At 44.4% G+C, this 12,145-nt stretch overlaps 4 protein-coding genes across 5 annotated transcripts in view; all 4 read right to left on the bottom strand.

Moving 5' to 3' along the window:
- Positions 1 to 1,187, bottom strand: part of LOC309564432 (uncharacterized protein) — a 70,131-nt gene extending 68,944 nt beyond the window's left edge. The window contains exon 1 of the mRNA XM_082269062.1: positions 1,158 to 1,187. The gene's annotated coding sequence lies outside the window, so the exon portion shown is untranslated. The remainder of the gene's footprint in view (positions 1 to 1,157) is intronic.
- The window catches only part of LOC309562643 (uncharacterized protein), a 361,535-nt gene that overhangs the window by 6,939 nt on the left and 342,451 nt on the right, over positions 1 to 12,145 (bottom strand). The window lies entirely within an intron of this gene.
- LOC309562808 (uncharacterized protein) overlaps positions 7,192 to 12,145 on the bottom strand; it is a 400,807-nt gene continuing 395,853 nt past the window's right edge. Inside the window, exons 2-4 of the mRNA XM_082267116.1 lie at positions 11,983 to 12,080; positions 10,087 to 10,210; positions 7,192 to 8,219 (exon numbers count right to left, since the gene is read on the bottom strand). Of these exons, the coding sequence (XP_082123242.1) occupies positions 7,210 to 8,219; positions 10,087 to 10,192 (1,116 nt within the window). The 5' untranslated portion in view covers positions 10,193 to 10,210; positions 11,983 to 12,080 and the 3' untranslated portion in view covers positions 7,192 to 7,209. The remainder of the gene's footprint in view (positions 8,220 to 10,086; positions 10,211 to 11,982; positions 12,081 to 12,145) is intronic.
- The window catches only part of LOC309564430 (uncharacterized protein), a gene marked incomplete at its 5' end in the record, with an annotated part of 504,148 nt that continues 503,051 nt past the window's right edge, over positions 11,049 to 12,145 (bottom strand). Inside the window, one exon of the mRNA XM_082269060.1 lies at positions 11,049 to 11,269. Within this exon, the coding sequence (XP_082125186.1) occupies positions 11,120 to 11,269 (150 nt within the window). The 3' untranslated portion in view covers positions 11,049 to 11,119. The remainder of the gene's footprint in view (positions 11,270 to 12,145) is intronic.

The following is a 12,145-nucleotide window of genomic DNA, read 5'->3' as shown; positions in this document are numbered from 1 at the left end:
TACCCGGTGATGTGAGGGGCAGCTGATTCTCCATCATGACGTCCTTGTAGAGATCCTTGTGTCCTTCTAAATACTCCCACTCCTCCATGGAGAAATAGACAGTGACATCCTGACACCTTATAGGAACCTGACACACACAATGATACAGTCACCATCCAGACACATCCCTTGTCTGTTACTGGATAATGTCCCAGAATTCCCAGCACCGCTCACCTCTCCTGTCAGCAGCTCCATCATCTTCTTGGTGACTTCTAGAACTTTCTTTCTGTCTGATGTTAGGTAGTAAATTGGAGGCACCGTTCTACAGATTGGAAGTTGTGGATGGCTGCTGGGTGTCAATACTTCACCAGATGTCTTCTTTACTACTACAAATTCCTTTATCAAAGGGGATTGTAAGGATAATTACTATGAATGTTCCCAGAATTACTCACCTCTCCAGTTACATCTATAAACGAATGAAAAATGTTTTATCAAGAGTGATGTCATGTGATCTCCCAGAATCCTCCTCACCTCTCCGGTCAGCAGGTAGATGATCTCCAGGCTGAGGTTTATTATCTTCTCTATCGTATAACGTTCATCCTCATCCATCTTCATTGATGTGATCATGTGAAGGACGATTTTCTCTGTATAAAGACAAATGTTTCTATATTTAGGATGTATCCGGTCTATAAACCATAGGCTCTGGATGGACAGTTGGATAAATGGTTCTATATTTAGGATGTATCCTGTCTATAAACCAGAGGCTCTGGATTGACAGTTGGATAAATGTTTCTATATTTAGGATGTATCCGCTCTATAAACCAGAGGCTCTGGATGGACAGTTGGATAAATGGTTCTATATTTAGGATGTATCCGGTCTATAAACCAGAGGCTCTGGATGGACAGTTGGATAAATGGTTCCATATTTAGGATGTATCCGGTCTATAAACCAGAGGCTCTGGATTGACAGTTGGATAAATGGCTCTATATTTAGGATGTATCCGGTCTATAAACCAGAGGCTCGGGATGGAAAGTTGGATATATGACTCTATATATGGAGTATATTGGTGTGACTCACGATCTGCTGGAGATAAAAGACGTCACAATGACTATGGAGGAAGAGGACAGAACATGACGGGGCGGTTACTGGGTGTAAATAGAAAATAATATCTTATTACCTCCTCTGCTGCCAGTTCCAGCAATGTCTCTTCTCTATTTCCTCCCGACCCATCACCCGGAATTTCCTGTTTATACTATGACATCACTTCCTGTCTAACATTTCCTGTTGGTGCGTTCCACTCGAAATACCTTAGTTCTCCATCTTGTGGAATAATGTATAAGATTGCAGCTTGCATTGTTTTGCAGTAGTGTATTTCTTGCCTCGTAGTTTTTTTTCCCCGTTATGTTGACCATTCGTATTATACTACTGTAAAACTATAATCATAATGTTTGCAAATCTCAATAAAACCAAAATTGGAACAGTATGTAGTAAATAAAAGTAAATGTATAATTTTTATTAACGCGTACGGACTAGGGTTGCCACCTCATTCCTTTAATCCAGGACACATATGAATTACACAGGTTCTGAGGCTGATATAATGCACATAAGGCACCGAGTGAGTTTAATCACCACCTTAATCAGCCTCAGAACCTGTGTAATCCTGGTTTAAAGAGTTGAGGTGGCAACCCTAGTATGGACTGGGTATTAGGAGATATCCCCAGCCATGTAAGCAAAGTGGATGAAAAAAAAAGGTGTGGGGTACCCCCCAATTCACACCAGACCCTTCAGGTCTGGTATACATTGTTCAATGTGACCTCATGAAAACAAAAAAAAAAAATAGTGTACGATTCCCCCCAAATTCCATACCAGACCCAAAGGGGATTTAGGAGTAACCCCATGCAAAACTCAAGAAAAAAGTAGGGTGTCCCAGAAAAAGCCTTACCAGACTACAAAAAAATGAGGGAGGTGAGGATGTAGCACCTTTTTTACCATACCTGGCCACATGACCTCAACATGGGGGATAACTTCCCTCCGGTAAAGAACCAACAGGCCAGGGTTGTGGGGAAGAGGCCCTTGTTTTCATCAACATGGGTACCCCCCCCCAGTGTTGGAAGTGCTGTACTAGGGGAACCCCTATATTGGGGGGGGGGGCTCTAATGGGGAAATCTGTCCTAGGGAGAGCTGTATTGGGGGAGATCTGTAGTAGAGAGATCTGTTTTGGGGGAATCTGCACTGGAGGAGATCCATACTAGTGGGGGATTTGTACTTGAGGGAGAGTTGTTCTGGGGGAGATCTGTACTGGGGTGAAGCTGTACTGGGGATGATCTGTACTAGGGAAGAACTGTACTGGAGGAGAGCTATACTGGGAGATATCTGTATTAAGGAAAAGCTGTAAAGGGGGAGAGCTGTACTGGGGTAGATCTGTACTGGGAAGATCTCTACTGGGGGGATCTGTACTGGGGGGAGATCCATACCATTGGGTGATCTGTACCTGAGGGAGAGCTGACCTGGGGGAGATATCTATGGGGTATAGCTGTACTGGAGAAGAACTATACTGGGCAAGCTGACCTTGGAAAGAGCTGTATTGGGAGAGAGCTGTACTGGGGTAGAGCTATACTGGGGAGATCTGTGCTGGTGTATGCCTGTACAGAGGAGGTTTGTACTGGGGGAGATCTTTCCTGGGAAGATCTTTGCTGGGGGGGATCTGTACTCTGAAGCGCTGTAATGGGGGAGATCTTTACTGGAGAGATCTCTATGAGGTAGAGCTATACTGGGGATGAACTGTACTGGAGAAAAACTGTACCAGGTAAGCTGACCTGAGAGAGAGCTGTACTGGGGTAGAGCTATACTGGGGAGATCTGTGCTGGGGTATGACTGTATGGAGGAGGTTTGTACTGGGGGAGATCTGTCCTGGGAAGATATGTGCTGGAGGGGATCTGCACTCTGAAGAGCTGTAATGGGGGAGATCAGTACTGGAGAGATCTCTATGGGGTAGAGCTGTACTGGGGATGAACTGTACTGGAGAAGAACTGTACTAGGCAAGCTGACCTGAGAGAGAGCTGTACTGGGGAGATCTGTGCTGGGGATGGCCTGTACTGGGGATGTTTTTTTACTGGGGGATACCTGTACTAGTGGGGGAACTGTACTGAGAAGAGATGTACTGGGGGAGAGCTGTACTGGAAAGAGAGCTGTAATGGGGTAGAGCTAATGGGGGAAATCTGTACTGGTGGAGTTGTACTGGGGTAGAGCTATACTGGGGAGATCTGTGCTGGGGTATGCTTGTACAGACGAGGTTTGTACTGGGTGAGATCTGTCCTGGGAAGATCTGTGCTGGGGGGGGATCTGTACTCTGAAGAGCTGTAATGGGGGAGATCTGTACTGGAGAGATCTCTATGATTTAGAGCTGTACTGGGGATGAACTGTACTAGGCAAGCTGACCTGAGAGAGAGAGAGAGCTGTACTGGGGATGAACTGTACTAGGCAAGCTGACCTGAGAGAGAGAGAGAGCTGTACTGGGGGAGAGCTGTACTGGGGAGATCTGTGCTTGGGATTGCCTGTACTGAGGATGTTTTTTTACTGGGGGAGATCTGTACTAGTGGGGGAACTGTACTGAGAAGAGCTGTACTGGGGGAGAGCTGTACTGGAAAGAGAGCTGTAATGGGGGTAGAGCTAATGGGGGAAATCTGTACTGGTGGAGTTGTACTGGGAAGAGCTTTATTGGGGGAAAGCTGTACTGGGTAGAGCTGTAATGGGGATGAAGCTAATGGGGGAAATCTGAACTGGGTAGAGCTGTACTGGGGGGGGGGGGGTGTACTGGGAAATAGTGTCTGTACTAGGGAGATCCATACTAGTGGGGGATCTGTACTTAGAAGAGAGCTATAACAGGGGAGATCTGTATTTGAATGTGATCTGTATGCGGGGGGGGGGGGGGGGGTGGGATTTTGACTGATTCACTGCACTCTGTACATTGGGTTGTATATTAAATATTCCTGACTATTGCACTCTAAGTACCTTACTGCAATTTTTTTTTATATAGTACAACAGTTGCTGGTTGCTAAGGTGCCACAATGTTAATTAAGTTCTTCTTCAAGGTAGGAGGCTGTGTGCAGAAGGAGCATAGGTAATTAAAGTGGCTTATTTTCTACAAATGGTTTTGCTTAGGTCCGTATGTGTCTTTCAGACACTTGCGTGTGGCACAGCATATTTTTCGGGGTACAAGGACTGTGGCATGTGTTACTGCGTACACAGTAAGGAGGCTCAAGTTTTAGGCCCCTCTCGCCATTAACACAGTTTTGCCACATCTTCAGTTTGTCGTGACGTACTGCAAACCGCCTAATTCTTCTCTGTGTGCCCAAAGCTGAAACCTTCTCTTAAAAAACAATTATCTACAGCATGCAACCATAGGGAGACCTCCACGTAAATAGTATCCTGGCTGGGATTTCATTCCTAGGACCCCAGTGCTGCAAGGCAGAAGTGAACAGCAAAGAGAGAGGCGCCTCTAATGCCCAGTACACACGATCCGAAAATCGGACGACTCTCCATCCGTTTTTGTTTGGTTGCTAGGAACTCTCAATTATATTCGCAAATGGGAGAGGTTACTTACGATACGAATTTTCTCGGACGATGATTCAAAAGCTTCCGGTATGCGTAACCACGCTGTAGCGTGTGAGGGGAAAATGATGTCTACTGCTCATGCGCGGTCTACTGCTCACCATTTTTTTCGGACGAACAACATACTGATAATACGATTATTGTACGATGTGTTATAATACGATCAAAATTTTTATGCTTGCACGACCGGATAATATCGGGCGAACTGTCGTGATCGCCTCTCGTAAGCTGTGTACTAACGATCAGATTATCGTCCGATCCTTTCACAAGCGTTAATTTTCGTCCGATTTTTGGATCGTGTGTACGGGCCATAAGAGTAGACTGTAATACTTTAATGCACAATTAACAATAGTAACTCACATGGAGTAGATGTAGATGAGCATACTAAAATTGAAGACATCTCAATTTATACCAAATGAATGGGGGGAAGGGGGGTATGGGGGGGAGAAGAGGGCATACTGGACACATACATGTTATTGGCTCTAGAATAATATAATTTATACAAAAAATGGACAGAACAGGGGAAAGCATGCACGCTCGGAAACGCGTTTTGTCCCGGTGACGTCATCCAGCCACGCCGCCAGACCTTCTGCTATCCAAGCCTCACTTTGGGTTTCGATCTGCCGTACAGCCAACCCTACGGTCCCCAGTGGGGAGCAGTCCATACGGCGCTGCTGTGCCAGGGGATCCATAAATCCACCGGAGGATCCACCTGACTGTCCTTTCGCTACTTTCTTCATCTACATCTACTCCATGTGAGTTACTATTGTTAATTGTGCATTAAAGTATTACAGTCTACTCATAGAGGCGCCTCTCTCTTTGTTGTTCACAGTCTACTGGAACTTTGGCTCGGTTCCAATCTGATGGCAGCCCTAAAGGCCCGTACACACGATAAGAAAATCTGTAGGCAAAATTTGTCCGACGACCGATCTGCCGATTTCTGGATTGTTAGTATGGTGCTTTCTACAGCCAACTCCGACTTTTCGGCTGACAAAATCCTGATGTGCAGGCTATAAAATTGTTGTCGTCTGTAATACAACGTTCGATTTTCGTCTCATTAGTACAGATTTCGACGGAAAAAAATCTTAAAAGCAAGACTAGGCATGCTCAGAGACGAAAGAACACATAGAAAGCAATCCAACACATGACATCACTTCTGAAGTAGAATTCTGTCATACGGGAAAATTCGTATGAAAATAACCTCTTCACTTTCCACATCATGCTAGCATGCCACAAAAAACGGACGACAGATCGTTCGATAATCTGATTGTGTGTACGGGGCTTTAGTCTTTGGACTTTCCAATTTCTTTTCCCTAGGACCTTGTCATAGACTTTACATGGACTTATTTGGGGCTTGCAGCTAATGCGCCTGATTAACTCTCGTTTTTATCTGCAAGACAGAAGTGCTAGCTGCTGAACCACTGAGATGCCCAATTATTTTATGATCTGCAGAAAATCATCAAAAATGGAAACATTTATAATTAGGATTTTAATTTTATTAAGATTTATGGAATACAAAAAAAAAAAACACGTGTAGCACCTTAAAAGGAAATAATCACAATAAAAAAATTAAATCTCAAAAAGCAAATTCATGCAAAATTCAAGCAAATATGGAAAGCTGAGGTAGGTGTTGGTCACAAGTGGAACAGTATCTGACCTATAAAAAATTATAATGGGGTTATCAATGGATCTGCAACCACTCTGAAAATGATGCCATTCATGAAAAGTACTCATTTGCTAGATAAAATATAAATGATAAAGCATTATAACACTAACATTGTAAATCTCAAGAAGAACTGGTGGAAATTGACCTCATCATGATTTACTTTGAAGACTGATACAGAGTGTGACTTTGTGTGTCTAGCCAGCTTTGCTTTCAGAACATTTCTGGAAATCCTTGTTGGAAAAGGTCCCTCTACTCCTAAACCTTTCCGATGTCAATAAGATGATTTGATTTCACTTCTAAGGTCAGAACAAGAGTGTGGCTTCTACCATGTGGTGTAATTCATATTTCCAATTTTGGCTCGTATTCGAAGCCTTTTCTTGACTCTGAATGCATATACCACTTCCAGGGGCTCTCTACCAGCCTTAAATATTTGGTGACAGTGGCTTCCAGCCCGTGCAAAGTCTAAAATGCTCGACAAAAACTAGTCAAGGAAATGGCACCTCACCAGTGTGTATTGTTTGGTGTGGCACAAGAACATCTAATGCCTCGTTTCCACTGAGCGGAACGGTTCGGGTCGGTACAGTTTGGAAGGGTTAGAATGGTCCGGTCTATTCAGGTGAGCGTTTCCACTGCAAGTCGGGCCACCAGGGACCATGCAGGGTTTACACCAAATGAGGTGTTTGTTTTGCTCTTTCATTTGACGTGAGCATTGATGGTTTCCTGTCCGCCAATCAGTGGACTCTATCGTGTGACGCCAGTAGCTCCGCCCTAACCGTACCGTACCATTTCCTATGGCCCTACATCTGAAGCAGGACCAGGCATGGTGCGGTTTGGTTCGGTTGTATGGGCCACTTTCATAATGGAAACACTCAAATTATCGTACCGTACCGAACCGACCCGAACCGATCCGCTCAGTGGAAACGAGGCATAAATGACTCTTCTGTTTTAACTCTCAGGGGTGTAATGACTTCTTGGGCTCTATAATATTGCCTGCACTTTGGGGGCCAACGTTGCCTCCAGAGTGGACCTTCTGATGCCTAAGAAGGCTGTTTTTAAAAGTGAAGCATTTCCCGCATGTGGAACAGGAATATTGCTTCTCTGTAGTGTGAGAGTCCTGATGTGAAATCAGACAGGCTTTCCTGGTGAAACGTTTCCCGCACTCTGTACAGCAGAACGGCTTCTCACTGGTGTGACACTTCAAATGGCTACTGAGGTTCTCCTTAGATGGAAAAAATTTTCCACACTCGGGGCAAGGAAAGGGCTTTTCTCCGGTGTGGACTCTCTGATGTGTTACAAGTTTATATTTCTTTGTGAATGATTTCCCACACACCGAGCATGAAAAAGTCTCCCCGGTGTGGACTCTCTGGTGTAAAGCAAGTTCGGATTTCTTTTTGAAAGTCTTCTCACAGTTTGAACATGAAAAAGGACGTGTAACCATATGGCTGCTCTGGTGTGTAAGAAGGTCCCCTTTCTGGGTGAAACTTTTCCCGCACTCCGAACAAGAATAAGGCCGCACTCCGGTGTGAAGCCGCTCGTGTAAAACGAGACTCGCCTTCTGCGTGAAACTTTTCCCACAGTCCAAACATGAGTAGGGACGCTCGCCTGTGTGAGTCCTCTGGTGCGTAAGAAGGTCTCCATTCCGAGTGAAACATTTCCCGCACTCCGAGCAAGCGTACGGTCTCACGCCAGTGTGAAATCGCTCATGAACGATGAGGTTTGCTTTTTGCGTGAAACATTTCCCGCACTCTGAACATGAGAAAGGACGCTCGCCTGTGTGAATTCTCTGGTGTCTTAAAAGGTCTCCTTTCCAAGTGAAGCATTTCCCACACTCTGGACAGGAAAACAATTTCTCATTATTGGAACGGGGGTTGATGTTTCCCTTTTCTTTGCTAGCATTTTCTGCATTACAACCTGGAGATAAGACGAGATGTCCTTTCGAGGTGTTCTGAACATTGCGTCCACCTGTTGGAAAAAGATTTTTAAATTTAAACATGTTTTTTTTCCCTCGTTTCATGGTCAGGAGTCATCTACAGTGAGGAAAATAAGTATTTGATCCCCTATCAATCAGCATTTCTGACTCCCAGGTGTCTTCTATACAGGTAGTGAGCTGAGATTAGGAGGACTCTCTTATAGGGAGTGCTCCTAATCTCAGCTTGTTACCTGTATAAAAGACACCTGTCCATAGAAGCAATCAGATTCCAATCTCTCCACCATGGCCAAGACCAAAGAGCTGTCCAAGGATGTCAGGGACAAGATTGTAGACCTACACAAGGCTGGAATGGGCTACAAGGTCATCCCCAAGCAGCTTGGTGAGAGGTTGACAACAGTTGGTGCGATTATTCGCAAATGGAAGAAACACAAAATAACTGTCAATCTCACTCGGTCTGGGGCTCCGTGGAAGATCTCACCTCGTGGAGTTTCAATGATTATGAGAACGGTGAGGAATCAGCCTAGAACTACACGGGAGAATCTTGTCAATGATCTCAAGGCAGCTGGGACCATAGTCGCCAAGAAAATTTGTAACACTTTACGCCGCAAAGGACTGAAATCAGTCTGGGGCTCCATGGAAGATCTCACCTCGTTGGGTTCCAATGAACGGTGAGGAATCAGCCCAGAACTACACAGGAGAATCTTGTCAATGATCTCAAGGCAGCTGGGACCATAGTCACCAAGAAAACAATTGGTAACACACTACTCCACGAAGGACTGAAATCAGTCTGGGGCTCTATGGAAGATCTCACCTCGTTGAGTTCCAATGAACGGTGAGGAATCAGCCCGGAACTACACAGGAGAATCTTGTCAACGATCTCAAGGCAGCTGGGACCATAGTCACCAAGAAAACAATTGGTAACACACTACTGAAATTCACAGGACTGAAATCGGTCTGGGGCTCCATGCAAGATCTCACCTCGTGGAGTTCCAATGATCATGAGAACGGTGAGGAATCAGCCCAGAACTACAGAGGAGAATCTTGTCAATGATCTCAAGGCAGCGGGGACCATAGTCACCAAGAAAACAATAGGTAAAACACTACACTGCAAAGGACTGAAATCAGTCTGGGGCTCCATGGAAGATCTCACCTCGTGGAGTTCCAATGATCATGAGAACAGTGAGGAATCAGCCCAGAACTACACAGGAGAATCTTGTCAACAATCTCAAGGCAGCTGGGACCATAGTCACCAAGAAAACAATTGGTAACACACTACGCCGTGAAGGACTGAAATCTTGCCATTCCACGAGTGTTCGCAATTTTAAACCATAACATGTTAGGTATCTATTTACTCGGCGTGACATCATATTTCACATTATACAGAAAAGTTGGGCTAACTTTAATGTTTAGTTTTTTTTAAATGCAGTGAAATTTCGTTTTTTTCCCCAAAAATTGCGTTTGCGCAAATACCACGTGACAAATAATGACCGCCATTTTATTCTCCAGAGTCTTTGCTAAATAAAAATATTTATATAATGTTTGGTGGTTCTAAGTAATTTTCTAGCTAAAAATACTAATTTTAACTTGTTAACAACATGTGTCAGAAATAGGCTTGGTCCTTAAGTGGTCAAAATAACGCAGTGCTGTATCGCAAAAAATGGCCTGGTCATGAAGAGGGGGGGGATTTCTTTTGGAGGTTAAGTGGTTAAAGACCCGGTAAGCTTCCATTTATATAAGATGTAACTTTGCTGGTCTACCATTTACAAAACCATTCTCTTCTTACCAGACGATGAGAAGGTCTATGCATTCTCCACCACTTTCATTCAGTTCGTAGTCCTTCAAATTTCTGGAGTAAAATGAAAATGTGAACAGTTTCTGCATCCCCCGTGTATCACTTACCTCTGTTGACGTCTAGAGAAGCTTCCTCCTCTTTAACTTTGACCTTAGGCTCCTGATCACCCCTCGTAAATGTCAGCTCTTCTTCCTCTTTAACCTCAACTTTCATATTAATCGGGTCTTCAACCTAAACCAACAAATTAGTAGAAAAAAACATGCAAGTGATACGAAGTACAAATAAGAATATAATCTCATATAGTTTGGAGTCACCTTTGAACCCTGGACTCAAAGTCCCACCTACCTGATGGTTGTGAGGGATGGTATGATCTTCCTGTGTGGAATCCCGGGAATACAGAGTACGGGGACTCTCTGGTGGGTTCCCATTACTGGATCCATCTGTAGGAAACACACACACTGACTGAATGCATTGTTTCTATGTGTTTATCAGATGATGGGGGATCTAGCTGGACCCTCCATACTGCTCTCTCCTTTACAATAAAGTCTCCCGAGAGCCTCTTGTGCTTCAGACTGTGGGGTACAGACCTGCTGCTTGGAGCTGTCTGTTCCTTCACCAGGAAGCCACCAAGGATCAGGACCCTGATGACTGCAGACAGCCAAGCGCTCAGGACAAGGATTGGGGTATACCAGGACTGGTGAGTGAATTCAGCTGTGTTTTGGTTCCATTGCTAGTGATCCAATACAACCAGAGGCTTCCTTTCCCTTAAAGCCCTAAAAGTAGTTTATTGCATGCAGTCCTAAGGAGACAACAACATATGCACCACTCTACAGTTTGGGCCCCACTGTTAGCCAGGAATACAGAGGATGGGGACATCTCTCTGGTGGGTTCTCATTACTGGATCCATTTTTAGGAAACACACACACTGACTGAATACATCTATGTGTTTATCAGATGATGGGGGATCTAGCTGGACCCTCCGTACTGCTCTCTCCTTTACAATAAAGTCTCCTCTTACCCGGTGTTGTGAGGGGCTGCTGATTCTTAATCATGACGTTGGGAATATCTTACCTGATGAAGGTCTACAGATCCTACAATCCTCAATCCATATACCTGAACAGTTTTTGTATTTAAGATTCCTTACTTACCAGTGTTCATATCTGGAGCAGATGTCTCCTGTTTCATGGTCCCCACCATCCCAATCTCCTCTGTAGACTCATGATAACCCATCGCATATGTCTCCTCTTCTTCCTCTTTAACCTCAACTTTCATATACATCTGTTCTTCATACTAAATCAAAAGAAGGGTAGAAAATAATATCTTAAAAATTTGCGCACCAATATCCTGAAACTTGTAGAAGAGTAAAAATGTTTACAGTCTGGTGTCACTTCAGTGTTCTACCCACTTACCTGATGATGGTGAGGGATGGTGTGATCTTCCTGTGTGGAATCCGGAGGACGGGGACATTTCTCTGGTGGGTTCCCATTACTGGATCCATCTGTAGGAAACACACACACTGACTGAATACATTGTTTCTATGTGTTTATCAGATGATGGGGATCTAGGTGGACCCTCCGTACTGCTCTCTCCTTTACAATAAAGTCTCCTCTTACCCGGTGATGTGAGGGGCGGCTGATTCTCCATCATGACGTCCTTGTAGAGATGGGTCTACAGATCCCCAAACATCAATCCATATACCTGAACAGATTTTGTATTTAGTGGCCATCACTCACCTGTGCTGATGTCTGGAGAAGATTCCTCCTCTTTAACTTTGTCCATCATCCCAACCTCCTCCTTGAAATCCTGATCACCCCTCACATACGTCTCTTCTTCTTCCTTCTTTACCTCAACTTTTATATCTATCAGTTCTTCACCCTAAAACCACAAAATGATACAAAGGTCCATCCTCAAAACATGAGCACTAATACCTGAGGAAGTCAGAGATTATTATCTCACGCAATCTGGAATCACTTTTAAGTTGGAGATGCTCTAACTCCACCTACCTGATGATGGTGAGGGATGGTGTGATCTTCCTGTGTGGAATCCCGGGAATACAGAGGACGGGGACATCTCTCTGGTGGGTTCCCATTACTGGATCCATCTGTAGGAAACACACACACTGACTGAATACATTGTTTCTATGTGTTTATCAGATGATGGGGGATC

This window comes from Pelophylax lessonae (assembly GCF_965119305.1).
Source record: "Pelophylax lessonae genome assembly, chromosome: 9".
In the NCBI taxonomy this organism is placed as follows: domain Eukaryota; kingdom Metazoa; phylum Chordata; class Amphibia; order Anura; family Ranidae; genus Pelophylax; species Pelophylax lessonae.
This window is presented reverse-complemented; position numbering and strand designations above follow the sequence as displayed.